The sequence below is a fragment of the Choloepus didactylus genome, chromosome 2 (genome assembly GCF_015220235.1).
Source record: "Choloepus didactylus isolate mChoDid1 chromosome 2, mChoDid1.pri, whole genome shotgun sequence".
NCBI lineage: Eukaryota > Metazoa > Chordata > Mammalia > Pilosa > Megalonychidae > Choloepus > Choloepus didactylus.
In genome coordinates this window covers 196,924,702-196,952,279 of record NC_051308.1, presented here as the reverse complement: position 1 = coordinate 196,952,279, position 27,578 = coordinate 196,924,702, and the positions used below count along the sequence as shown (strand labels likewise).

At 37.5% G+C, this 27,578-nt stretch overlaps 1 protein-coding gene across 1 annotated transcript in view; it reads right to left on the bottom strand.

Moving 5' to 3' along the window:
• FAF1 (Fas associated factor 1) overlaps window positions 1-27,578 on the bottom strand; it is a 618,418-nt gene that overhangs the window by 422,438 nt on the left and 168,402 nt on the right. Inside the window, exon 3 of the mRNA XM_037827260.1 lies at window positions 7,555-7,601. Coding sequence (XP_037683188.1) covers window positions 7,555-7,601 — 47 coding nt within the window. The remainder of the gene's footprint in view (window positions 1-7,554; window positions 7,602-27,578) is intronic.

Below are 27,578 nucleotides of genomic sequence, written 5' to 3'. Positions count from 1 at the left end.
TGAGTTTTCTTTTTTTGTCTTTATTTCTTTTCTGGAGTAATGAAAATGTTCTCAAAATTGAAAAAAAAATTAATTGTGGTGATGGATGCACAAGTATATGATGGTACCATGGGCAACTGATTGTGCACTTTGTATCTTTGGATAATTGTATTGTATGTGAACAATCTCAATAAAATTAAATTTTGAAAAAATAAAAACCCAGAGTAACCACAAAGAAAGTATTTTAAAAATATACAGAAACAGAAATGACAAAGGAACCAGTGAGAAACATACTTAAAGATTAACTATACAGAAAAGGAGGCTGCAAAAAGAGAAGAGAGAGACAAAAAAAGTTCTGACATATACAAATCAGAGGACAAAATGGCTGAAGTACTGCTTTTACAGTAATATCACTGAAAGTTAGTAGATTAAACTCCCCAATCCAAAGACAGAGAATGCCAGAATAGATTTTAAAAAAGTATGATTTAACTATATGTTGCTTGCAAGAGACTCACCTAATACTCAAAGGCACAAATAGGTTGAAAGTGAAAGGATAGGAAAGATTCCATGCAAACAGTAACCAAAAGGTAGCTAGAGTAGCTATACTAAAATCAGACAAAATAGGCTTTAAGTCAAAAGCTGTTACAATAGACCAAGAAGGATACTATATAGTAATAAAAGGGGCAAACCACCAAGAAAAAATAACAATCTTAAATATTTATGTACCTAACCACAGTGGCCCAAATACATGAAGCAACCACTGGCAAAACTGAAGGGAGAAATAGATATCTCTACTTCAGTAGTTAGAGATGACAATATACCACTCTCATCAACAGATAAAGCATCTAGACAGAAGATCAATGAGCAAACAGAAAACTTGAATATGATAAATGGACTAGACCTAACAGATAGATACAGAATGTTGTAACTGAAATCAGCAAGATATAAACATTCTTCTCAAATGCACATGGATCATTCTCCAGGATAGAACCACATGTTCGGTAACAAAACAAGTCTCAATAAATTTAAAATGATCGAAATTATAGAAAGCATCTCCTCTGACCATAATGGAATGAGGCTTGAAATCCAATAATGGGCAGAGAGCAGGAAAACCCACAAATATATGAAAGTTAAATAATACGCTCCTAAATAACCCATGAGTCAAAGAAGAAATTACAAGGGAAATCAGAAAATATCCTGAGACAAACGAAAATGAGAACACAATATATCAAAAGTCACAGGAGGCAGGAAAAGCAGTGCTGAGAGGGGAATTTATACCACCCTAAATGTTTATATCAAAGAAGAAAAAAGAGCCAAAAACCAAAGACCTAAATGCACACTCGGAGGATCTAGAAAAAGAATGGCCAACTAAATACAAAGCAAGCAGAAAGAAAGAAAGAACAAAGATTAGAGCAAAAATAAATAAAATAGAGACTTTTAAAAAACCAGTAGAGAGTATTAACAAAACCAAAGGCCGCTTCTTTGAAAAGATCAATAAAATTGACAAACTGTTAGCTAGACTGACAAAGAAAAAAAGAGAGAAGACACAAATAAATAAAATGAGAAACGAGAGGTGTTTACTACCGACCCTACCAAAATAAAAAGGATTATAAGAGGATACAATGAACAACTGTATGCCAACAAATGAGAAAACCTCCATGAAATGGACAAATTACTAGAAACACATGAATATCCTATATTGATTCTAGAAGAAATATATCAATAGATCAATTACAAATAAAGAGATTGAATTAGTCATCAAAAAACTCCCAAAAAAAGAATAGCCCAGGACTAGCTGGTTTCACAGGTGAATTCTACCAGTCATTACAAGAATTAATACCAATCCTGCACAAACTCTTACAAAACATTGAAGGGGGTGGGGGACACTACCTAACTAATTCTCTAAAGGGCACATCACCCTAATACCAAAGCCAGGGAAAGATACCACAAAAAAAGAAAACTGCAGATCAATTTCCCTTATGAATATAGGTGCAAAAATCCTCAACAAAATACTAGGCAAATCAAATCCAGAAGCACATTATACAAATTATATACCGTGATCACATGGGATTTATCCCAGGTATGCAAAGTTGGTTCAACATAAGAAAAACAATTAATGTAATAGACCATATTAACAAAACTAAAGGAAAACCCCATGTGATCATCTCAATTTATGCAGAAAAGGCATATGACAGCATCCAGCAATCTTTCTTGATAAAAGTACTTAAAAAAATAATAAGAAAAGAAAGAAACTTCCTCAACATAATAAAGGGCATATATGAAAAACACACAGCTACTATCATACTTGATGGTGAAAGACTGAAAGCTTTCCCTCTAAGATCTGGAACAAGACAAGGATGCTTGCTGTCACTACTGTTATTCAACACTGTGCTGGATGTTGTAGCCAGAGCAGTTAGTCAAGAAAAAGAAATTAAGCAAAAAAAAAAAATCAGAAATGTTTCTGTATACTACTAGTAAGCAATATGAGGAGGAAATCAAGAAATTCCACTTACAACAGCAACTAAAAGAACCAAATAACTCAGAATAAATTTAACCAAGAATGTAAAGGACATGTACACAATAACTACAAAACTTTGTTAAAAGAAATAAAAAATTTAAATAAATGGAAGAACATTCCATGCTCAAGGACTGGAAGACTAAATACTGTTAAGACGTCAATTCTACCCAAATTGATTCAACACAGTCCCACTCAAAATTCAAACACCCGTTTTGCAGAAATGGAAAAGCCAATCATAAAATTCAAATGGAAGGGGTAGGGGGTCCCAAATAGTCAAAATCATCTCAAAAAAGGAGACTAAGTTGGAGGACTCAGACTTCCAGATTTTAAATTTTAAAACAAAGCTACAATAATCATAACAACATGGTACTAGCACAAAGATAGATATAAGACCAACTGAATCAAATTGAGAGTTCAGATGTGGACCTTCTCATCTATGGTCAATTGATTCTTGACAAGTCTGCCAAGTACATTCAAGAGGGAAAGAATGGTCTCTTCAACAAATGGTGCTGAGAGAAGTTCATATCTATGTGCAAAAGAATGAAGGGGTATCCCTATCTCACACCATATGCAAAAATTAACTCAAAATGGATCAAAGACCTAACTGTAAGAACCAAGACCATAAAACACCCGAAGAAAATGTAGGGAAACCCCTTACACTTTATGGTTTCTTACACTTTACACTCAAAGCACAAGCAACAAAATAAAAAACTAGATAAATGGGATCTCATCCAAAATTAAAAACTTTGTGCCTGAAAAGACTTTACTATGAAAGTGAAAAGACAGTCTATTCAATGGGAGGAAATATTTGAAAACCATATATCTGATTAGGGTTTAATATCCAGAATATATAAAGAAATCCTACAACTTATCAATAAAAAGACAAATGATCCAATTAAAAAATGGACAAAAGACTTCAGCAGACATGTCTCCAAAAAGGATATACAAATGGCTAAAAAGCACATGAAAAGATGCTTAACATCATTAGCTATTAGGGAAATGCAAATCAAAACCAGACTGAAGTACCATCTCATATGTACCAGAATGGCTACTGTTTTAAAAAAAACAGAAAATTACAAGTGTTGGAGAGGATGTGGCATGCAACACTCATTTACTGCTGGTGGGAATGTAAAATGGTACAAGCCTTGTGGAAGACAGTTTGGTGCTTCCTCAGAAACTTAAGTATAGAATTACCACAAAACCCAGCAATCCTCTGGTAGGTATATACACAAAGAACTGTAAACAAGGACTCAAACAGATATTTGCACACCGATGTTCACAGCAGCATTATCCACAACTGCCAAAAGATGAAAGCAACCCAAGTGCCCATCAACTGACGAATGGATGAACAAAATGTGGTATATCCATACAGAGGAATATTATTTAGCCACAAAACAGAATGAAGTCCTGATGCATGTGACAACATGGATGAACCTTGAAGACATTATGCTGAGTGAAATAAGCCAAACATAGAAGGATAAATATTGTACAATCGCACTGATATGAAATAATTAGAATAAGCAAACTCACAGAGTTAGAATTTAGAATACAGTTCACCAGGGGATGGAATGCAGGTAGGAAATGGGGAGTTAATGTTTAAGTTGTATAGAACTTCTATTTGGGTTGACTGTAAAGTTTAGGAAATGGATGGTGGTGACATGTTGCGTGTAATTAACAGCACTGAATTATATATACGAACATGGTTAAAAGGGAAATTGTAGGGCATATATATGCTACTAGAATAAAAATTAAAAGATAAGCCATAGGACTACACAACACAGAGAACCCTTTTTGGACTATAGTTAATAGTACAATTATAAAAATGTTCTTTCATGAATTACAACAAATGTACCACAATAATGCAAGGTGTTAGTAATGGGGCGGTATATGGGGAATACACCCTAATGTAAACTATGGGCTATAATTAATTGTACAACTATAATATTTTTCATCAGTTGTAACAAAGGTACCACACTAATGCAGTGTGTTAATGGGAGCAGGTGGGGCAGCATATGGGAAAGCTGTATTTTCTACATGATTTTTCTATAAACCTACTTCTCTAATTTATAAAAAAATTCAAAGGAAAATGTATGCCAAGAGTTATTTCCCTTATTTCTTTTTTTACATCTGTTCTAGTTTGCTAATGCTGCAGGAATATAAAACACCACAGATGGATTGGCTTTTATAAAAGGGGTTTATTTGGTTACACAGTTACAGTCTTAAGGCCATAAACCATCCAAGGTAACACATCAGCAATCAGGTACCTTCAATGGAGGATGGCCAATGGTGTCCGGAAAGGGACAGGCACGTGGCTGGCGTCTATTCCAAAGTTCTGGTTTCAAAATGGCTTTCTCCCAGGACGTTCCTCTCTAGGCTGCAGTTCCTCAAAAATGTCACTCTTAGTTACACTTGGTGTATTTGTCCTCTCTTCGCTTCTCCAGAGCAAGTCTGCTTTCGACGGCCGTCTTCAAAATGTTTCTCATTTGCAGCTTCTGTGCTTTCTTCAAAGTGTCCCTCCCTCTTGGCAGTAGCTCCTCTTCAAAATGTCACTCTCAGCTGCACTGAGTTCCTTCTGTTTGCCAGCTCATTTATATGGCTCCAGGGATCTAATTTAGACCCACCCTGAATGGGTGGGGTAACACCTCCATGGAAACTATCCAATCAGAGTCATCACCCACAGTTGGGTGGGGCATATCTCCACAGAAACACTCAAAGAATTACAATCTAATTAACACTGATAGGTCTGCCCATACAAGATTACATCAAAGATAATGGCGTTTGGGGGGACATAATACATTCAAATTGGCACAACATCTATAATTAAAACCATAAGGTGGAAAAGGGACTGATCTTGGAGATTAACAGGAATAATAAGAAAACTTGGCAAGGTCTTAATTAGCATTTTCTCTCATAGTAATTACGTCCTTTATAATACGTAATTTATTAAACTCCGTATTCTCAAAAACAAAAAAAGCTTCCCTCAGTTTGTATGTAATTTAATAAAATATTGTAATCATCTCTGCTCAAAGGAATTAAGTATCAACACATCTAACAGTGCTGTGGGTACTTATTTCCTATCAAAAAATCTAAAGTGCCATGAGTACATTGAATTATACAATACTTTCCTTGAACTATGGTATTTGGTACCTCTTTTCTCTAATAAGATATGAACTGACAAATTGAGTCAGTTATATGTATAGATTATATTTAACTTTACTACAAAGATCAAACACACAAAGATCCTTCTAACTGCCTGAATATACCATTCCTTGCATTGTGTCTTGCACTTTCAGTGTTAAGCCTGCCAGAAAATACAGAGAGCTCCTTTCCATGGTCCTTTCATCAGTAGTCACACAAGAGGAATTCTCAATTATGGCAAATCCACAATGATTTCAAAGCCGGAAGACAAAGGTAAAAAGGAAATTCATACAATATTACTAAATGCAACTGATTTTTTCATGAAGACACATGATTCGTCCCTTTAATTTAAAACAAGCAAACAAAACAAAAACCTACACAGGTGAAAGTTAAACCCCCAAAATTACAGTAGCCTTATTAGAAATCAATTCAGTACTGAATTTCTAGGCATAAACTGTTCTAAACAAAAAGTATCATCTTTGACAGGAGAGGTGGGATTTTCCAGGGGACAGGGAATTTGTACTGCTCATCCACAGCAAATACTATTAATGGTAAGATATATCCAATATGTACTCAGAACCTAGCAGCTGAACCTACAAGGGTTTAGCATAGAGAAAATTTTGGCACAAGAAGTGGCAATAACATTTACTCAAAAATAAAAGTAGAACCGTTTTCAGCAGTATAAAACTTTTTAAACCAAGAAAAAAATAGATCATGAAGGAAGTTCCTGTAATCATCTAGTTTGCTTTCTAGACAAGGTTTTTAAAAGAATTAAATGCTTTCAAACCAAAAAAAAAAAGTTGGTACAGATGCTTAAAAGCAGCCACATTTACTATGGATGAAACAGTTTCTGACAATTAAAAAAAAAAAAAAAAGCAGGAGTAAAGGATAGGTCTGTTGATCATTGCTTTCACCTAAAAATTATTAATCATTAAGGGTGGTACAGATATCAAACAGAATTTACTTCCATACTAAATACACAGTTTCCTGTAAAGTTATAAACATTTTGCAGTTCAGGGTGAACTTTTTGATGTTTCTGCCACAGCACTTTCCTTCCTCTCCAAAACAACCTCATTCCTAGTCTGCTGTTTCTGTTTGCCTCATCTGCACTTAACAGATCATGCTTCAGTGACTTAGAAATCCCAGCCACCAAAATTCAAGGCAAAGTTGAAATTGAGAGGGAAGGGAAAAAAAGAAATCAAGTAATTAAACTCTTGGAATGAAGTATGGATTCACCTCCTCTGACTTTAGAATATGTTCTTTTCATCCAGAACCAGAGTATCCTATTTTAAGGAGAAAAAAAAGTTATGAATTTATTTTTAACTTAAGGAATTATTCTCTAACTGTTACAGTTCTCTTGGCACCATCTTTCAATTTTACCTCTGGCAATGACACAATATCACTAAACCATTCCACGTGTAAAGTCTGGATCCTTCAGGTAAAACAGTTCAGTGCTCTGAGAAGTTTCATTATTAAGGACTTACCCGAATTGTTGCAAGTTACCATATAATTTATAAACCAAACGGAAGGAAAAAGGTTGGAATTGAAGCCTATATAGTCAAATGATAACTGTACCCTGGGGCTACTGATTCATATGTCATTTTATCAGTGCCAACAGCTTAAAGGAATCAATTCCTTCCATTTTATGAATCAGAAGATGACCCTGGAAAGCTTTCTTTAAAAAATAAAATAAAACCACCTTAAAAGACTGGTATCACCCACTGAAATAAAGTTACAGAGTTAAAAGTTGGAGACTGTAGAGAATATAACAAAAATGTTTGAAAGAACAATGACTATATTTTTGAATTTATATACCAAAACCCAAATGCCCCATTAAAAAATGAAACAAAAAAATAATACTTTGGTCTTTTTTTGCACTGCTAAATTCTCATCTTAACACTAAGCACCTTATAACATACCTTTGTAGAAAGCCATTTTCCTGGGGTATTACACCATTGATAGCTGCCTGTAAACAAAAACAGAGAAAGCCACTTTAAAGGAACAGAAAAATGCTCAGGGCTGGGGTGGGGGCAGTAGAGATAGAAAACATTGTAAAGGGAAGTAAGTATATTTTGAAAATTTATTTTTAAAAAATGTTAAATGTTTCCTTAAAGATTCAAAATATTCCCTCAAAGTTGCTCTACTTCTCTATACTAAAATTGTATTTTAAAGGATTAATTTCTATGCATTTGGCACATAATATCCCCAAACCTTGGGTTATAAAAAACTTAATTCCACAGTCCTCATTCAAGCAAAATATCCACAAAACCAATGTTTAAGGATGTCAGAAAAAGTAAAATCAGCACCTTAATCTTTTTAACCTTACTTCCTCAGACTGAGAGGAGGCAAGATATAAAATCATATATGAAAAACTCCATAAGAAAACAATAATTAGCTCAGGAATTAAATTCATTCTTTCAAGTTATCATCATTATTCTTAATAAAAAGAACATTGAGAAGGAAAGAATGTAAAGGTAAAAGTTCTTCAATAAACACAACACCACAACTATATCAAGTTACAAAAAGGAGGCAGGAACATCACGGTAGAAGTTTTCTTACACCAAACATTCCTGAAATTCATCTACGAGCTAACAAGTCACCAAGTACTCAGAACATAGCACAGGTGTGGTATGACGGATGTTTTTGAAGGCTACTAAGCAAGCAAGCTGTCACATCCTGGACTGTGGACAGCTCACTGTGGGGAAACAGAGAAAATTCTCTGGAAAAAAGTGACCTTTCCAACTCTGCCTTCACACCAGAAGAACTTCTCCTTCCCTGCCCTTCCCTATCCACTTCAAAATGGGGGGTGGGATGGGGTGTGCGTGTGTGTGTAAGAAAAAAAAAGCTAACATGTCAATGTTTTATCAGCTGCTTGGCAATCAATTGCCAAAAGGAATTTGTGTATTTTGTGAAACATTAACTTAAATATTTGCCAGAGGTGGGTCAAGTTTACCATGTTGTATAGATGAATGGAAACAGATAAAACAGAAAGTAAGATGCTTGCTATGAATGTTAAGAGTTGTAATGCTCCACAGGCAAAAACCAAAGAAATCAACAGATTAATATAGACAGTACCTACCATAGAACCTGACAACTTTGGAGGCACATAAATCCTCTGATTCAAGCAAACACTAAAATGTGTTTTCAAAACTACAAGTTCAATGGAAGCATCTCTGCATAGTGCTAAGACAATTATTCCCTTTCTGTTGAAAGCAATGGTTCCAATATACAAATATCTACTTTGCTAAGTAACACCTTAAATGGCAAGAGAATGTTCTATGATGCTGGAAAAGAAATGAAATACAAGAGTTTACAAAAATTTGGTCCAAACTTTCACTGAGGAATGACAAGGTATAAAGGAAAGAACATTAAAAACTTAGAAAGCCCAGAGATTAAAACTAGGCTCTGCCATATATTAGCTTAATAACCTTAGTAGTCAGGAAACCTCCTTAAAACTTATCTTCCTCAATTTGTATAATGAGTGAATACTCTATCTCCTGCCAAAATGGGCCTGCCTTTTTGTTCCTCAAAAGTATCATGTTTTTCTATTTCTCAGGGCCTTCGAAGATATTCTCTCTGTTTGGAATGCCCTTTCCCTACTCTTTGTCTATCCTAATTGTCATAAGAGGTTTCTGTTAAACACATTTTTCAAAAAATACTTCCCTTATCAACTCACCTTTAATTTAGGCTTATTCTCATACACAACCTTGTACTCTTCCTTCACAGTAATTACCAGCTGTCACATATGTATTTAGTTAGATGTCTATTTGTTTTATGCCTGTCTTTTTCAATTTTCTTCCATACTTTATCCCCATTGCCTAGCACAGTGCCTGCGAATAAAAGGCACTCAATAATTTTCTGTTAAATAAATGATGCTAGAAGAGTACAAAGAAAGTCTGACTGATCAAGACTTGAGGAAAGCACAGGAATGTTTCCTGTATGAAATAAGGTCTCAACTAAAACCTGAAGGATGAGTGAAAAGTAGCATGACCTGGTGGGGGGTGAGGGTGGGGCATTCTGTACAAAAGGAACAGTGACACACCTCTACTTTTCAACCCTTTTTGTTTTCCATGATCTTAGGTCTTTTTAAATAGCGTTATTTGTTATTGGGTAAGTAGTTACTCCCTAACTTCAAGCTTATGAACATAACAAACTTTGTAAATAAGTAAGTAAAAATGTAATACAGAATGAAGGTACAATAAAGTATAATTTGCTAAGGGAATATAAAATAGGGAAAGATACTTAGAATGTGAAGATGAAGGAAAACTTCAGAAAAGGGATGACATTTGATCTGGGATTTGAACAATGGTTAGACACACAAGCAAAAGAAAATTGCAGATAAGATCAATTTTGATCATTTTAACTCTGAGGTAATAGCATGACATCACTTGTTCATTTTAAAAATATGACTTAATTACCAAATATGTGACAAGCATTACATTAGCTAATATATTAATATATTATATAATATACTTATATATTAATATAATGTATTATTGTTATCATTATATTAGCTAATCTCAATTAGTTAATTGAGATATATTAATGGACATACATAGTTTGCCTTCTAGCAGGGAAGAATATATTCAACAATGAATTTTACAATGTAAAGTTCAGGTAATACACAAATGGAGATGTCCAAAAGGTAATTTTAAAAAGCAAAAATAAGTTAAATAAAGCAGTATCTGTTTAAAGGCAACTAAATGAAGCCCTAGAAATGTTTTATTTCTCTCCCTCTCTCAGCTCTCTTCTTTGGTGAAATGAGACAAAGATAGAACCCTGAGGGATGCATATACGTAAGAAGAAGAAAAAGAGAAAGCTACAAAATATTGAAAATGGAAGGGTCAGATAAGAGGAAAAAGACCAGGAAGGTTTCATAGAGAGGGCAAAAAAAAGAACAATAAGGATTATTGTGAGGACCCAGTGCCCCGCACCCTCCTCAATTTTCAGTGCACACAACCGCCTACATGAGAAGGACAGACAAACGCCAACGAATGCCTCCCCACAGGGAGGGGTGGAGAACGTATCCTCAAAGCATTAAAACTTCCCTCCCCTAATCACTGTTAATACCCAAATCTCACCAGACCCTGCAGAAACTCCGCAGTCATACCCTGTGGACCTAAGTCTTTATAAGCCACCCCCTCTGGCACTTCTTCCTATTTTTTCACACAGTTCACTTTCCACAGCCAGCCACAACCGTGAGACTAGCATCTCCTGTAAGTAAGTCCCAATTAAACCCATGTCCACTTCAATGCCTGGTGTGTTCTTCAGTCTTAGAGCTAAGCTGGGTTGGAACAATTAGACAAAACCAAAAAAATGAGAAAAACAATTTAATATAATGAAGCCTAGGAAGAGGTTATTAGACATATTTGAAAAGTTTTAGTAAGAACAAGATTACAAACTGCCAAGAAATAAATGGGCAAAAAGAAAGTAAGTATAACTGACTCTTCTTGAAACATTTAGTGTGAAACGTATAAACACAGGAATGTCAAAGAAAAGAATGACTGCAATAAGTTTTTGTTTGCTTTGCTATTTGTTTTAGGAATACTGACTTCTAGAGCTTATAACAGAGTCTAGTGGAAAAGGAAACAATAAAGACCCAAGAACTAGGGGTTAAATTAAAAGTTTGCTTCACACTCTGACCAAATGCCTAATCATGGCAGATACTATACTAGATTTGGGGGATGTCTAGTACCTGATCTAGAGTTCAGGAGAGTACAGATAAGAGGGGATATCTTTAGAAAAGAAGCCAATAAAAACCTGGATTATAGACTAAAAACGATATTGACCTTTCACAGGAACTACAAGTCATTTGCTAGTTGCTTATTATTACATTGCTATGTTCTTCTTGCTGTTGTTTTATAGACAGAAAAATAATGATAAATTACAAAGAATAGAATTGAGACAATATTTCCATTTCTGAGACTGATGCAAATGACAACAGTGGATTTTTCACCCGTCAGCAATGTATTTTCTTTTGAAATTATTTTATTGGGAGAAAATATAACAAAGTTTATTTTTTTAACTAATTTTAAGTTTACAGTTCAAAGTGTCATTAAATATAGACACAACATTATGTAAATATCACCACTATTTGCAGAACATTTTGTCATTCCAAACGAAACCCTATTACAATTAGGCAATAACTCCCCATTCTCCCTTGCCCCCAGGCACTATTAAGTACTATTCTACTTTTCAGTCTCCATGAATTTGCCTATTATACATATCTCATATAGGCAAAATCACACAATCTTTGTCCTTTTGCATCTGGTTTATTTCATTTAGGACAATATTTTCAAGGTTAACCCATGTTGTGTCACATAACAGAAATTCTTTCCTTTTCATGGCTAAATAATATTCCTTTGTATGTGTATACCACATTTTGTTTGTCCATTCCTCTGCTGGCAGACACTTGGGTTGTTTCTGGCTAATGGGGAATAATGCTGCTATGAATGCTGGTGTACAAGTATCTGTTTCAGTCCCTTCTTCAAATACTTTGGGATATAGACTTAGGAATGGAATGTGTGTTCATAAGGTAATTCTGTGTTTAAATTTTAGAGGAACTGCCAAGCTGTTTCCACAATGGCTACACCATTTTACATCCCCATCAATGCACCAAGAGTTCCAATTCTCCACATCCTTCAACAACAATTGCTGTTTTACATTTTATTGATAAAAGTCATTCTAGTAGGTGTGAAGGGCTATCTCATTATGGTTTTAAATAGCATTTTCTTAAGGGCTAATGATGTGTAGCATCTTTTCATAAGTTTATTGCCCATTTGTATATCTTCTTTGGAGGAGTATCTAATTCAAGTCTGTTCTACTTTGCTAATGCTGCTGGAATGCAAAACACCAGAAATGGATTGGCTTTTATAAAAGTGGGTTTATTTGGTTACACAGTTACAGTCTTAAGGCCATAAAGTGTCCAAGATAACACATCAGCTATCGGGTACCTTCACTGGAGGATGGCTAATGGTGTCCGGAAAACCTCTGTTAGCTGGGAAGGCACATGGCTGGCATCTGCTCCAAAATTCTGGATTCAAAATGGCTTTCTCCCAGGACGTTCCTCTCCAGGCTGCAGTTCCTCAAAAATGTCACTCTTAGTTGCACTTGGGGTATTTGGCCTCTCTTAGCTTCTCCGGAGCAAGAGTCTGCTTTCGACGGCCGTCTTCAAAATGTTTCTCATCTGCAGCTCCTGTGCTTTCTTCAAAGTGTCCCTCTTGGCCGTAGCTCCTCTTCAAAGTGTCACTCTCAGCTGCTCTGAATTCCTCCTGTTTGTCAGCTCATTTATATGGCTCCACACATCAAGGCCCACCCTGAATGGGTGGCACCACGCCTCCATGGAAATTATCTCATCAGAGTTATCACCTACAGTTGGGTGGGGCACATTTCGATGCAAACAACCTAATCCAAACATCTCAACTTAATCCCCACTAATATGTCTGCCCCACAAGTTTGCATCAAAGAATATGGCTTTTTCTGGGGGACACAGTACATTCAAACCAGCACAAAGTCCTTGACCCATCTTTTATCTGGGTTGTCTTTGTGCTGTTTATTTGTAGATTTTACATATTTTGGACACTAAACTTTTAATAAATAATTTCCCATTTTTTTCTCCTGTACTGTAAGTTGTCTATTAGCTTTCTTGATAATGTCTTTTGAGGCAAAACAGTTCTTAATTTTGATGAAGTGCAATTTATCTGTTTTTCTTTTGTTGCTTGTGCTCTTGGTGTCCTGTCTAAGAATCTACTGCCAAACACAAGGTAGTAAAGATTAAACCCTATTTTTTCTTTTAAGAGTTTTATGGGTTTACTTCCTAAATTTAGGTAACTTACTCATTTGGAGCTAATTTTGCATAACACGGGAGGCAGCGGTCCCAATTCACTTTTTGCCTGTGGATTTCCAATTTTCTGAGCATCATTTGTTGAAGAGACTATTCTTTCCCCATTGAATGGCACCCTTGTCAAAGATTAGCTGGCCATAGACATGGGTGTGTTTATTTCTCCGCTCTCAACTCTATTCCATTAGTCTGTATGTCTATCCTTATGCCATTACCACATTGATTTGAGTACTGTAGCCTTGTAATAAGTTCTGAAATCAGGAACTGTAATAACTTCTGAAATCAGGAAGTGTAAGTTCTCCAACTTTCTCTTTTTTTCAATATTGTTTTGGTTATTCAGGGCCTCTTATAGTTGCATATAAATTTAAGGAATTGCTTTTCCACTTATGCCAAAAAGGTTTGGAATTTTGATAGCGACTACATAAAATCTGTAGATCATTTTAGTTAGTACTGCCATCATAACAATATTAAGTCTTCTAATTCATGAACATGGGATGTCTTTCTATTTAATCAGGTCTTCCTCAATTTCCTACAGCATTGTTTTGTAGTTTTGAATATACAAATCCTTCACTTCCTTGGGTAAATTTTTTACTAGGCATTTTATTCCTACGGATGCTATCGTAAATGAAATTGTTTCATTAATTTTCTTTTTGGAATGTTCATTACTTCTGCATAGATACACAAATCATTTATGCATGTTGACCTTGTATACTGCAACTTCACTGAATTTATTAGTTCTAGTGGCTTTCTTATGGATTTTTTTGGATTTATCTCTATATAGGATCATGTCATCTGCAAATAGAGACAATTTTACTTCTGCTTTCAATTTGGATGTCTTTTGTTTCTATTTCATGTCTACTTACTCTGGCTACAACTTCCAGTGCAATGTTGAATAGCAATGACGACAGCAAGAATCTGTGTCTTATTTCTGATCTTAGCCGGGGAAAAAGCCTTCAGAGGCTTCACCACTGAGTATAATGTTAGTGGTGGGTTTTTTATATATGCCCTTCATTATGTTGAGGAAGATCCTTTCTATTCCTAGTTTTCTGGGTGTTTTTATAAAGAAAGAGTGTTAGATATTGTCGAATACGTTGAGATGATCATGTGATTTCTTCCTTCATCTATTAATGTGCTATACATTAATTGATTTTTAAACCAACCTAGCATTCCTAGAATAAATCTCAATTGGCCATGGTGCATAATTCTTTTAATATATCATTGGTCACGGTTTGCCAATATTTTGTTGAGGACTTTTACATTTATTTCCATAAGGGTTATTGCTCTGTAATTTTCTCCTTTTCTGTGATGCCTTTATCTGACTTTGGCATTAGGGTAATTCTGGCCACATAGAATGAGTTAGGAAGTGTTCCCTCTAGTTCTCTTTTTTAGGAAGAGTTTGAGAAGGATTGGTTGATAGAATTCAACAGTGTAGTCACCCAGTCCTGGACTTTTCTTTTTTGAGAGGCATCTGATTACTGATTCATTCTCTTTAGTTGTTATTAGCCTGTTGAGATTTTCTCTTTCTTCTTGAAACAATATTTAGGCAATTTGTGTGTTTCTAGAAATTTATCCTTTTCATTCAGGTTATCTAAATGAAGTACAATTGTTCATAGTATTCTCTTATAATCTCACTTCTGTAAGGTCAGTTATAATGACCAAATTTCATTTCTGATTTTAGTTATTTGCATCTTCTCCCTCATTATTTTCTTTATTAGTCAAGCCAACAGTTTGTCAATTTTATTGAATCTTTCCAAAGAACCAATTTTTGGTGTCACTGATTCTTTCTATTGTCTGTCTATTATTTATTCATTCATCTCTGCTCTAATCTTTATTTTCTTCATTCTACTAACTTCGTGTTTAGTTCTTTTTCCAGTTACCCAAGGTGTGAAGTAAAGTTATCAATTTGAGATCTTTCTTCTTTTTTAATGTAAGCATTTACAGCTAAAAACTTCCCTCTGAGTACTGCCTTTGCTGTATCCCATTTGTTTTGGCATGTTATTTTTTGTTTTCCTTTGTCTCAAAGTATATTATAACTTACCTTGTAAATTCTTCTTTGACCAACTGGTTGTTTAAGAGCATTTTGCTTAATTTACATGTATTTGTGAATTTCCCAGTTTTATATCTGTTACTGATTTCTAACTTCATTCCACTGTGGTCAGAGAAGATACTTTGTAATAGGTCAATATTTTAAAATTTACTGAAACTTGTTTTGTTACCTAACATATGATCTATCCTTGAGAATTATCCACATGCACTTGAGAAGACTGTGTATTCTGCTTTTGTTGGGCGGACTATTCTACACATATCTGTTAAATCTAATTGGTTTATAGTATTATTCAAGTACTCTATATCCTTATTGATCTTCTGTCTAGATATTTTACCTTTATCGAAAGTGATGTACTGAGGTCTCCAACTATTATTGTAGAACTATTTCTTCCTTGAATTCTCTCAATTATTGCTTCATGTATTTTGGAACTCTTGTTATAATTAGTTCTTTATCTACGGTTTCCTTTAGCTCACTGAATATATTTAAGATACTCAGTGTCTTACATTAGTCAATTTATGTCTTTGACTATAGTTCCAATGTATGAGTTTCCACAGGGATGGTTTCTGTCAAATTCTTTATTTCCTATAAATGGGCCACACTTCCCTGTATCTTTATGTTTTGTAAGATTTGTTGAGAATTGGACATTATGATTATTATGTTGTGGTAACTCTGGAAATCTAATCCTCCCACTCCTCAGGAATTGTTACTTTTTACTCGTTGAGGGCTGGAGTCACCTGTTTGTGGCCCTTCCAAACTATATTGCTCCCAAACAGCAAAGGCGTAGTAAAAAAAGTTACTGTCTCTGTAAATCTGCTCCATGCCTGTGGCTTCTGCATTTGCTGGTTGAAACAATGGCTACCCTCCATGCTGGTCACCTACTGATCAAAAACAGCAATAAAAACACACAACCTCAATTTTTGAAGGACAAGATTCTTATTGCCCATCCTAGCACCAACAAACCATAATAGGAACACAGTCTGCAGATCCCACAGGTACCTGCCATGAAGTTAGAGGATGGGGGAGGGGATGGTAGCCACTATTAAAAGCCCAAATTCACTAAAACTTAGCAAATTTTACAAGCTTCTTTATACAGCTCTTCCCTGGAGGATGGAAATATTCCACTAGACTACCAAGTTCCAAGATAATTTATTCACTTTCTCCCAATGAATAGATGTTTCAGTGAAGGGACTAATTCCTGGAGCTTCCTACTCTGCCATCTTCCTGCAATCCTCCCTGCAATTTATTTTTAAAAGAGCAACTTGTCTTGGACGTCATCAATATGGTGATGTAAGACATCCCCTGAAAAAACATCCCCAGAGATTCACTGAATAAATGGACAAATCATGGAGGATGGTAGAGACCGGAGAAGCACTCCACAAACATGGAATCAAAGACAATGAAAAATAGCAGGTAGGAAACCTCCATCCCAGATGACTGGGCCTCTTCCCTCCCTGTGCCAGTTTGAATGTATTATGTCCCCCCAAATGCCATTATCTTTGATGTAATCTTGTGTGGGCAGACCTATCAGTGTTCATTAGATTATAATTCTTTGAGTGTTTCCATTGAGATGTGCCCCACCCAACAGTAGGTGATGACTCTTGATTGGATAATATCCACGGAGGTGTTGGCCTGCCCATTCAGGGTGGTTCTGAATTAAATCGCTGGAGTACTATATAAGATCAGACAGAAGGAGCAAGCTACTACAGCCAAGAGGGACACTTTGAAGAAAACACAGGAGCTGCAGATGAGAGAAACTTTGAAGACAGCTGTTGAAAGAAGACTCTTGCTCTGGAGAAGCTAACAGAGGACAAATACCCCAAGTGCAACTAAGAGTGACGTTTTTGAGGAACTGCAGCCTAGAGAGGAACGTCCTGGGAGAAAGCCATTTTGAAACCAGAACTTTGGAGCAGACACCAGCCATGTGCCTTCCCAGCTAACGAGCTTTTCTGCACACCACTGGCCATCCTCCAGTAAAGGTACCCGATTGCTGATGTGTTACTTTGTACACTTTATGGCCGTAAGACTGTAACTGTGTAACCAAGTAAACCCCCTTTATAAAAGCCAATCCATTTCTGGCATTTTGCATAACAGGCAGCATTAGCAAACTAGAACACATCCCCTCACTCTGTCCTGTGGAGATTGGGATTTGCTCAGAGGCAGCAGTCAAGATCACTCTCACCTCCCATGGGGGATACAGAATATAGAGGCACTCACAGCAGCAAATTAGCATCCCTTGCATGTTCAGACACAGGAACCCAAGTCCACAGAGAACCAGGGCAGAACACAAGCCACTAGAGTGCTGTATACACAAAAGTCCACAGGGGGATTAAAAAGAAGAGAGAGAGACTGCTATAGAACTGTGGCTGGCAAGAGGTGCACTCAGTCAATCCAGTTTCTGTTGGCTGGAACACCCAAATGCAAAATGAACTATTCTGGAGTGAGCCACTTTTCTGGACAGACCTCATCTGGCTACCTGGGATGGGACACTTAACAAGGAATAAATCAGGGGCAGAAAGGCCTCATAGAAGGCAGAAAAGCCTCACCGAGGGGTAGGGGGGTTAAATGGACTGCTGTAAGACAGGAGTCTCCCAGAACAGAAAAGGATAAGGAAAATAGGGTACTGACTGAGAGAAAGGATTTAAATAAATTCTAGGAGCTGGGGGGTGGGGGTGGGGGGTGGATCCTGCACAAAAGCAAACAGCAAAGAAGGAACAAATCTTAAAAACTGTACTGCATAACCAGGGCAAGAATCAGATAAAGAGCTGAGAAAATCTAATCAGTTAAATACGGGCTATTTTAAAGGTCAAGAATAAGTTGGACCAAGCATCAAAGAAGAACCTTAACACAAAGCCAATCATCAATAAAACCCTAGAAAAGAGGAAGAAACTAATTTTCAAGTTAATTCATCAAGATAATCAGATGCCTAGTGTGTGGACCCAGGGCCCTGGCCTCCTCCCCTCCATAGTGAAAGTGAGTTATTGTACAAAGCTGCCTAATTGACCAGGACATATGTTAAAGGCCATCAGAACTTAACCCAGGTGGGGAAAGAATGTACAAATGGCATCATAAACAAAGCATTGAAACTCCCCTCCCCTGATCACTATTGATAACAAATCTCCACACTCCTATCACAAGACCCTATAAAAACTCTGTTCTCACACCCTACGGAATGTCTATGTCCTAACCTGTATAAGCCACCCCCTGGCACCACCCCACCCCCCACTGCTCTTTGCAGTGGGTTACCTTCCATCTCCCCAGTCAGCCACCACTGTGGAAACATCTCCTGTCTGTAAGTCCTAATTAAACTCATGCCTAAATCAGGCCTGGCATGTTCTTTGGTCTTGGGGCTGAGCTTGGTTTGAACACCTAGACATCAGCAAAAAATTACAATCTATACTAAGACATAGGAAGATATGGCTCAGTCAAGAGAACAAACTAAAACATCAGAGGAGACAGAGAATTTGAAACAATGAATTGAAGAAAGTGAATCAATTCAAGCAGATGAAGGAAAATATGCATAAAGAGATAATGGATATTAAGAAGACAATGTGTAAGCATAAAAAATTTGAAAGTAAATAAACAAATTATGGGGACTAAAGTCACAATAGTAGAGACTAAAAGTATAATAGATGCAAACAACAGCAGATTTGAATAGGCAAAAGAAAGAATCAGCAAACTAGAAGTCAGGAAAATAAAAATCTTAAGAGTCAGAAGAAGAGATAGAGAATAGGAAAAAATTGAGCAATGTCTCAGGGACTTGAGTGACAGCATGCAGAGCACAACCATACACACCAACGTTGTCTGAAAAGGGGAAGAAATGGGAAAGGAGGCAGAAAGAATATTTGAAGAAATAATGGCCAAAAAATTCACAACTTTTATGAAAGACATAAATATACATGACCAAGAAGGGCAACATACTTCAAATAGAATAAATCCTAATACACCTACTCTGAGACAAATACTAATCAGTATGTCAAATACCAAAGATAAAGAGAGTTCTGAAAACAGCAAGAGAAAAAAGAAAAGTGATCCATCACATACAAGCGATCCTCCATAAGACTGCTGATTTCTCAAAAAAGCCATGGAGGCGAGAAAGCAGCAGTGATGTATTAAAGGTACTCAAAGAGAAAAGAGCCCAAAATTCTTTATTCGGAGAAATGTCTGTTCTAGTTTGCTAATGCTGCCAGAATGCAAAACACCAGAGAAGGATTGGCTTTTATAAAAGGGGGTTTATTTGGCTACACAGTTACAGTCTTAAGGTCATAAAGTGTCCAAGGTAACACATCAGCAATCAAGTACCTTCACTGGAGGATGGCAAACAGTGTCCAGAAAACCTCTGTTAGCTGGGAAGGCACGTGGCTGGTGTCTGCTCCAAAGTTCCGGTTTCAAAATGGCTTTCTCCCAGGATGTTCCTCTTCAGGCTGCAGTTCCTCAAAAATGTCACTCTTAGTTGCACTTGGGGTATTTGTCCTCTCTTAGCTCCTCCAGAGCAAGAGTCTGCTTTCAACGGCCATCATCAAAATGTCTCTCATCTGCAGCTCCTTTGCTTTCTTCAAAGTGTCCCTCTTGGCTGTAGCTCCTCTTCAAAATGTCCCTCACAGCTGCACTGAGTTCCCTCTGCTTGTCAGCTCATTTATATGGCTCCAGTGATCAAGGCCCACCCTGAATGGGTGGGGCCACACCTCCATGGAAATTATCCAGTTAGAGTCATTACCCACAGCTGGGTGGGGCACAACTCCATGGAAACACTCAAAGAATCACAATCTAATCAAAACTGGTACATCTGCCCACACAAAATTACATCAAAGATAATGGTGTTTGGGGGGACATAATACATTCAAACCGGCACACTGTCCTTCAACAATGAGTGAGAGTTAAAAATATTCAGAGGTAAAAAGAAACTGAGATAAATCATCAACATAAACCTGCCATACAAGAATTACTAAAGGGAGTTCTGCAGGTTGAATGGAAAAGATGGGAGAGAGTAGCTTGGAGTAGTGTGAAAAAACGCAGATTATCAGAAAGGGTAGAAATGCAAAACCAATAGTACTGTACCCTCAATATACAACTCTACTTTTTAACTCCTATAAGAGTCTGAACACAACTGAACAAGAAAAAGGCATATTTCCTGATAACGGGCATGCAAAATATAAAGTGGTAAAGTGGGACAAAAGCAATGTAAAGAGGGTAAACAGAGGGATATGGGAGGAAAGAACATGTATACTACTGAAGCTAATGAGGAATCTTCTCATTAAAAGGTTACAGACGTAGGTTGTATAATATAAATCCCAGGGTAACCACAAAGAAAGTATTTTAAAAATGTACAAAAAATAAAAACTAAAAAACTATATACAGAAACAGAAATGAGAAAGGGATCAATCAGATACATCACTATACAGAGACAGAGGAAGCAAGAAAGGAAAGATCAACTACATAGAGAAGGAGATTGCAATTAAGGAAAAAGACAGACAGACAGACAGACAGACACACACACACACACACACACACACACACACACACACATGATATGACATTTAAAACCAAAGGGCAAAATAACTGATGTAAGTTTTGCCTTTACAGTAACAACACTGAATGTTAATGACTTAAATTTTCCCAAATAAAAGACACAAATAGACAGAATGGATTAAAAGGCATGAAGCAACTATATGTTGTTTACAAGAAACTCACCTTAGATGCAAAGACACAAATGGGTTGAAAGTGAAAGGCTGGATAAAGATATTCCATGCAAATAGTAACCAAAAAATACTAATACCAGACACAATGGACTTCAAGTCAAAACCTGTTACAAGAGAAAAAGGACACTATATAGTTTAAAAAGGGGCAATTCACCAGGAAGTAATAATTTAAATGTGCACCTAACCACAGTGCCCCAAAATACATGTAGTAAACAATGGCAAAACTGAAGGGAGAAACAGACATCTTTTCATGCTGAGGGAGAAACAGACATCTGTACAAGTTGGAGACATCAATACACCACTCACAGCAATAAACAGAACAATGAGACAGAGGACCAATAGGGAAACAAAGAACTCAAATAATATTATAAATGAACTAAAACTAACAGATAAACAGAATACTGTACCCCAAAATAACAGGATATACATTCTTCCCCAGTGGACATGGATCATTCTTCAAGATAGACCACATGTTGGGTCATGAAACAAGTCTCAATAAATTATACAAAACATTCTCTGACCTCAATGGAAAGAAGCTAGCATCAAAAACAGATGCAGAACTGGAAAATCCACAAATATATGGAAGTTAAATAAATTCTTAATCAATAGGTCAAAGAAGAAATTTCAAGGGAAATCATTAAATATCCGAAGACAAATGAAAACAAGAACACAACATTTCAAAATTTCTAAGATACAGTGAAGTCAGTTCTGAGAGGGAAATGTATAACTCTAAACGCTTATATTAAAAAAGAAGAAAGAGCTAAAATCAAAGACCTAACTGAACACCTGGAGAAACTAAGGGAAGAACATCAAACTAAACCCAAAGCAAGCAGAAGGAAATAAATAACAAATATTACAGCGGAAATTAATGAAATTGAGAATTAAAAAAATAGAGAATTAATAAAAACAAAACATGGTTCTTTCAAAAGATCAATAAAACTGACAAATCATAGTTAGACTGATGCAGGAAAAAAAAAGAGAAGATGCAAATAAATAAAATCAGAAATGAGAGGGGGGACATTACTACTGATCTCACAGGGAAAACAAGGATCATAAGAGGATTATTATAAACAACTGTGTGCCAACAAATTAGACAACCTAGATGAAATGGACAAATTCCTAGCAGGACATGAAAAACCTACACTGGCTCTAGAAGAAACAAAAGATCTCAATAGAACAATTTCAAATAAAGAGATTTAATTAGTCAACAAAACCTCTGAACCAGGAAAAGCCCAGGACCAAATGGTTGCACAGGTGAATTCTACCAATCATGCCAAGAAGAAGTAATAGCAACCCTGCCCAAACTCTTTGAAGAAATTAACTAATTTCTAATTAACTAAATAATTCTATGGGGCCAACATCACCCTAATACCGAAGTCAGATACTACAAGAAAAGAAAATTTCAGCCCTATTATTCCTATGAATATAGATGCAAAAATACTCAAGAAAATACTTGCAATTTGAACCCAACAGCACATTAAAAGAATCATACACTGTGATCACGTGGGATTTACCCCAGGTATGCAAGGGAGGTTCAAAATAAGAAAATCAATTAATGTAATATACACTTAAGGTAATGTACCCCTCACATCCATGGTCAATAGATTTTTGACAAGGCTCCCAGGTACATACAACTGGGAAAGAGCAGGTACATACAACAAATGGTGCTGGGAGAACTGGATATCCATATCCAAAGAATGAAAGAGGACCCCTCTCTCACACCTTATACAAAATTAACACAAAATGGATCAAAGATCTAAATATGAGAACCAGGACCATAAAACTCCTAGAAGAAAAGGTAGGGAAGCATCTTCAAGATCTTGTTGGAGGCAACGGTTTCTTAGACTTTACACCCAAAGTGCCAGGAACAAAACTAAAAAAATTGGAGTCTGGAAGATGGCGGTTAGGAGAGACAGGGCAAAAAAACAGCTCCGTGAAAAATACTAGATAAAAGACAGAAAGTGACCCAGAACACCAGTTCCAGTGATGCACCAGCTGGACAAGATCTGCTAAATCCACAGGGACCATGCACTTGGTGAAACTGGGAGTCTGTGTTCTGAAACGAGTGAGTGAGCCTGCTGGATAACCGGCAGCCATGCTAGGGTCTGGGGAAACCAGGGGTTGGTGTTCGGAGTACAACTGGTTTTAAAAACCCAAAAGCGGCTGCAGATATGGCAGCGAATGAAGTACGGCAGGAACTGTGTCCCCACAACCTGTGGACATGCCTCAATATCTGACGTAGACAATAGCCTTTCATGCAACCCCTGCTAATTGTCTTGCAGCTAGGAAGGCAGAGGTCAGCGAAAAGGGGAAAATAACCAAGCCACATACAGCCATCTTCCCGGCGGGCTGGGAACACTCCTGCCTGGCGCCAGCGCTGCAGCCCAGGGCTGCACCAAACAACCCAGCGCGACGGGAAGCGTTTCCAGCAAGAAGCGCACAAGCCCCAATATATGGAGTGGATGATAGCCTTTCACACAACTGCAGCTAATTGTCCCAGAGCTAGGAAGGCAGACGTGCAAAAAGGGAGAAATTAACACACCCCATACCGCCAACCTTTCAGCAGGCTGGGAACACCCATACACGGCCCTACAGCCCAGAACTTCCCTTGGGGGATGGCGCGCACTTGTGACATAGCACCGTCTTCCCTCAGCAGAGGCCCTAGGAGGGCATAGCTTGGAAGAGGGATCCACTCGGAAGTCCCAGGGACCATACACCAATACCAGGGACTTGTGGGTCAGCGGCAGAGACGAACTGTGGGGAGAATGAACTGAATGTTTAGACTCTTGAAACAGCTTTAAATCTCCAAGAACACCTGGGAGGTTTGCTTATTAAAGCCGCCCTCCCTCCCTAACCGCTCAGACACACGCCCCACATTCAGGGTGGGCAGCACCGACTACACATGCAAACTTGGTGTGCCAGTTGGACCCCCACAAAATTCAGACCCCCACTCACCACAAAGATAAAGTTGGGGCGAACTGGCTTGAGGGGAATAGGTGGCTCCAGGATGCCACATGCTGGTTAGTTAGAGAAAGTGTATGGCACCAAGCTGTAGATGTGACAAATTAGCAGTAAGTGTTTGAATCAGCCTACATATCCTAAAAGAACCCTATCAAGTTAAGCAAATCAACAAAAATACAGGGGCCTTCCACCTCAGTAAAATTTCTAGGTGTCCAGTGGTGTGGGGCCTGTTGAGATATCCCTTCTAAGGTGAAGGATAAGCTGCTGCATCTGGCCCCTCCTATGACTAAAAAAGAGGCACAACGCTTTGTTGGCCTCTTTGGATTTTGGAGACAACAGCTGAGTGATCACATCTCCACGGAAACATCCAATCAAAAGTCTCCAACCCAATCAATGCCAATACGTTTCCTGCCCACACAAGACTGCATCAAAGATAATGGCATTTTGGGAGACATAATACATCCAAACCTGCACACCATCTTTAAAAAATGGGTTGAGGAAGAAACTCTGAGGGTACTATATTGAATGAAATAAGATAGACACATAAGGACAAATATTGCAGGGTCTCACTGATATGAACTAATTATAATATGCAAACTAATAGGCATGAAATGTAAGTTACCAGGATAAAGAACTAGGGTAAGGAATGGGGAGCAGTTGCTTATTATAAGCAGAATGTTCAACTAGGATGAACTTAAATGTTTGGAAATGGACAGAGGTGATGGTAGCATGTTGTGAGAATAACTGACAGGGCTGAATGGTATGTGAATGTGGTGAAAAGGGGAAGCTCAGTCATGTGTGTCACCAGAAAGAAAGTTGGAGGTTAAAAAGTGGGAATGTATAAAACAGTGAATCTAATCACAATGTCTGTGATTAACTGTACAAATATTAGAAATCTCTCTCATGAACTGGAACAAATGTATGACTCTATAACTAGAAGTTAATAATAGAGGGGTGTGAAGATTAGGTTCATGTGTCAACTTGGCCAGGTGATGGTACCCAGCTATCTGGTCAAGCAAGCACTGGCCTAATCATTGCTGCGAGGACATTTGTGGCTGGTTAATAAACCAACAGGCTGGTTTATTAAATCATCAGTCAATTGGGTGCAGCTGTGACTGAAGATGTCAATGAAGGGCGTGTGTTCCACAATGAGAGAATGCACTTGGCTGGATTTAATCCAATCAATCAGTTGAAGACTTTTAAGCAAGACAGATGGAGGATCTTCACTTCTTCAGCTGACCAGCAAAGCATTTCCTGAGGAGTTTGTTGCAGTTGCCAGTTCTTTTCCTGATGAGTTCATTGAACACATTCATTGAAGTTGCCATTTATTTCCTGAGGAGTTCATCGAACATCTTCATTGGAGTTGCCAGTTTGCTGCCTGCCCTACAGAATTTGGACTCATGCATACCCACAGTTGCATGAGACACTTTTATAAATCTTATATTCATAGATATCTCTCATTGATTCTGTTTCCCTAGAGAACCCTAACTAATACAAGGGGCATATAGGAAAAAAAATTTATCTATTGCAAACTATATACTACAGTTACATTCTTTCATCAACAGTAACAAATGTACTATACCGATACTATGAATCAATAATGGAGAGGGGGTGGTTAGGGGTACGGGAGGATTTGAGTTTCCTTTTTTTGTCTATTTCTTTTCTGGAGTAATGAAAATGTTCTAAAAATTGAAAAAAAATTAATTGTGGTGATAGATGCACAGCTGTATGATGGTACCATGGGCAAATGATTGTACACTTTGGATCTCTGGATAACTGCACAGTATGTGAACAATCCCAATAAAAAATTTTTTAAAAATGGGGTAGGGAACCCTAATCCCCATAGTGACCTCAGGTGGTGACTGCCACATTTGAACTTAGTGTTCAGATACTTAAATATGAAGATAGATAACAAAAACAGACAACCAATAGAGGATGTTTGGAAGATGGCAGAGTAGGAAGCTCCAGGATTCAGTTCTTCCATGAAAACAACTACTGAACAGGCAGGAATGATCTGAATCAACTACCTTGAAACTCCAGAGTCTAATGGAACACTGTGCAGCATTCAGGGATTAGTGTAGGGAAGAGGCTGGTAAATTATGATAAATACCACTAGGTTTCACCACCCCCACCGATCCCCACCCCACCTCCAACCTCTACCCACAGTGGCTACCAAGCCCATCCCGCCAGCATCCTGGTCGGCAGCAGTGGGAACTGAAACTCAGGGCCCTGGCATAATTTGCTGGTGCCAGAGTCAGACATAAAGAACTAGTGCTTCAAATTCTAGTGGGGTATGGTCTAATCTCCCATCTCTACTTTCGATCAGGCACCTCACTTCAGATCATGGGGCCTACTCTGTGGGTGGCCATTGGTCCATACTCCTCAGGCACTGGTGGCAGAAGAATCTTAAAGACAGTAATCTTCTATAAAACTACATAAAAAATTAAAGGGCTGCATTAACTGGGCAAGTGCTGAAACAAGAAAACACAGCTTCAAAAGTAATAGAGAAGCTCCTACTACCCTTGCTGGCCCATCTCTGACTCCTACCACAACACATGGTAGAGTCACATTTTACTTCCATTGTGGGTTCCTGGCTCTGTTCCAAAGGGAGAAGAGTGGCTCCTGTATATACACTGGGTACATGTATGTCAGTGACAATTTATCATGTGGAAATCTGAGAGATGAGCCAGGGAACTTGTTTCAGCCTCACCCTCCCAGAGTTGGTTCTCAGGGCAGAGAAGCTGCTTGCAAACAGCTGGGACCATGAGAGGAACAATTAACCTGAAACAGCCTGGGGCAAAGTACTACCTGCATTAAGTCACTCAAGAGAGAACCCAAAAGGGAACAGAGGTCTATTTCAAAGGGAGAAGAGGGAATATTGACTCAAACTCCAAATGAGAAAATTGTAAGGCATCAAGCAAACAAAAGACCAGGAAAAGAAGCAGGGACCTCCACTTCATGCAGACTCAGATAGGACCCTGCACTTCCCATTGCCTCAGGTAGATCTTCTTGAAGGGAGGGCTAAACTCTGAAGGAGAAACCAACTACAGCAGAGCCAATCTGCAAAAACAATGAAAGGTACTTTCTGCTTTGGTTTGCTAGTTTTGATTAGCTCTTGGCATTCAGTAAAATCTCCATCACATCACTAGCTGGCTACAAACTTAAGGAACAGACATCTCAGAGACTAAATCCCAGAACTAATATTTTAAAATATTAAAATGTAGAGTGTGCAACAAAAGATTACAAGACAAATAAAAAACAGGATATGATGGTCCATCCAAAAGAAGATAAAAATCCAGAAACAATCAATGAAGAGGAACACATTTTGGACTTACCAGACAGAAACTTTTAGAAAAATTATCCTCACTATGCTCAAGGAGATAAAGGAAAAGATGAAGA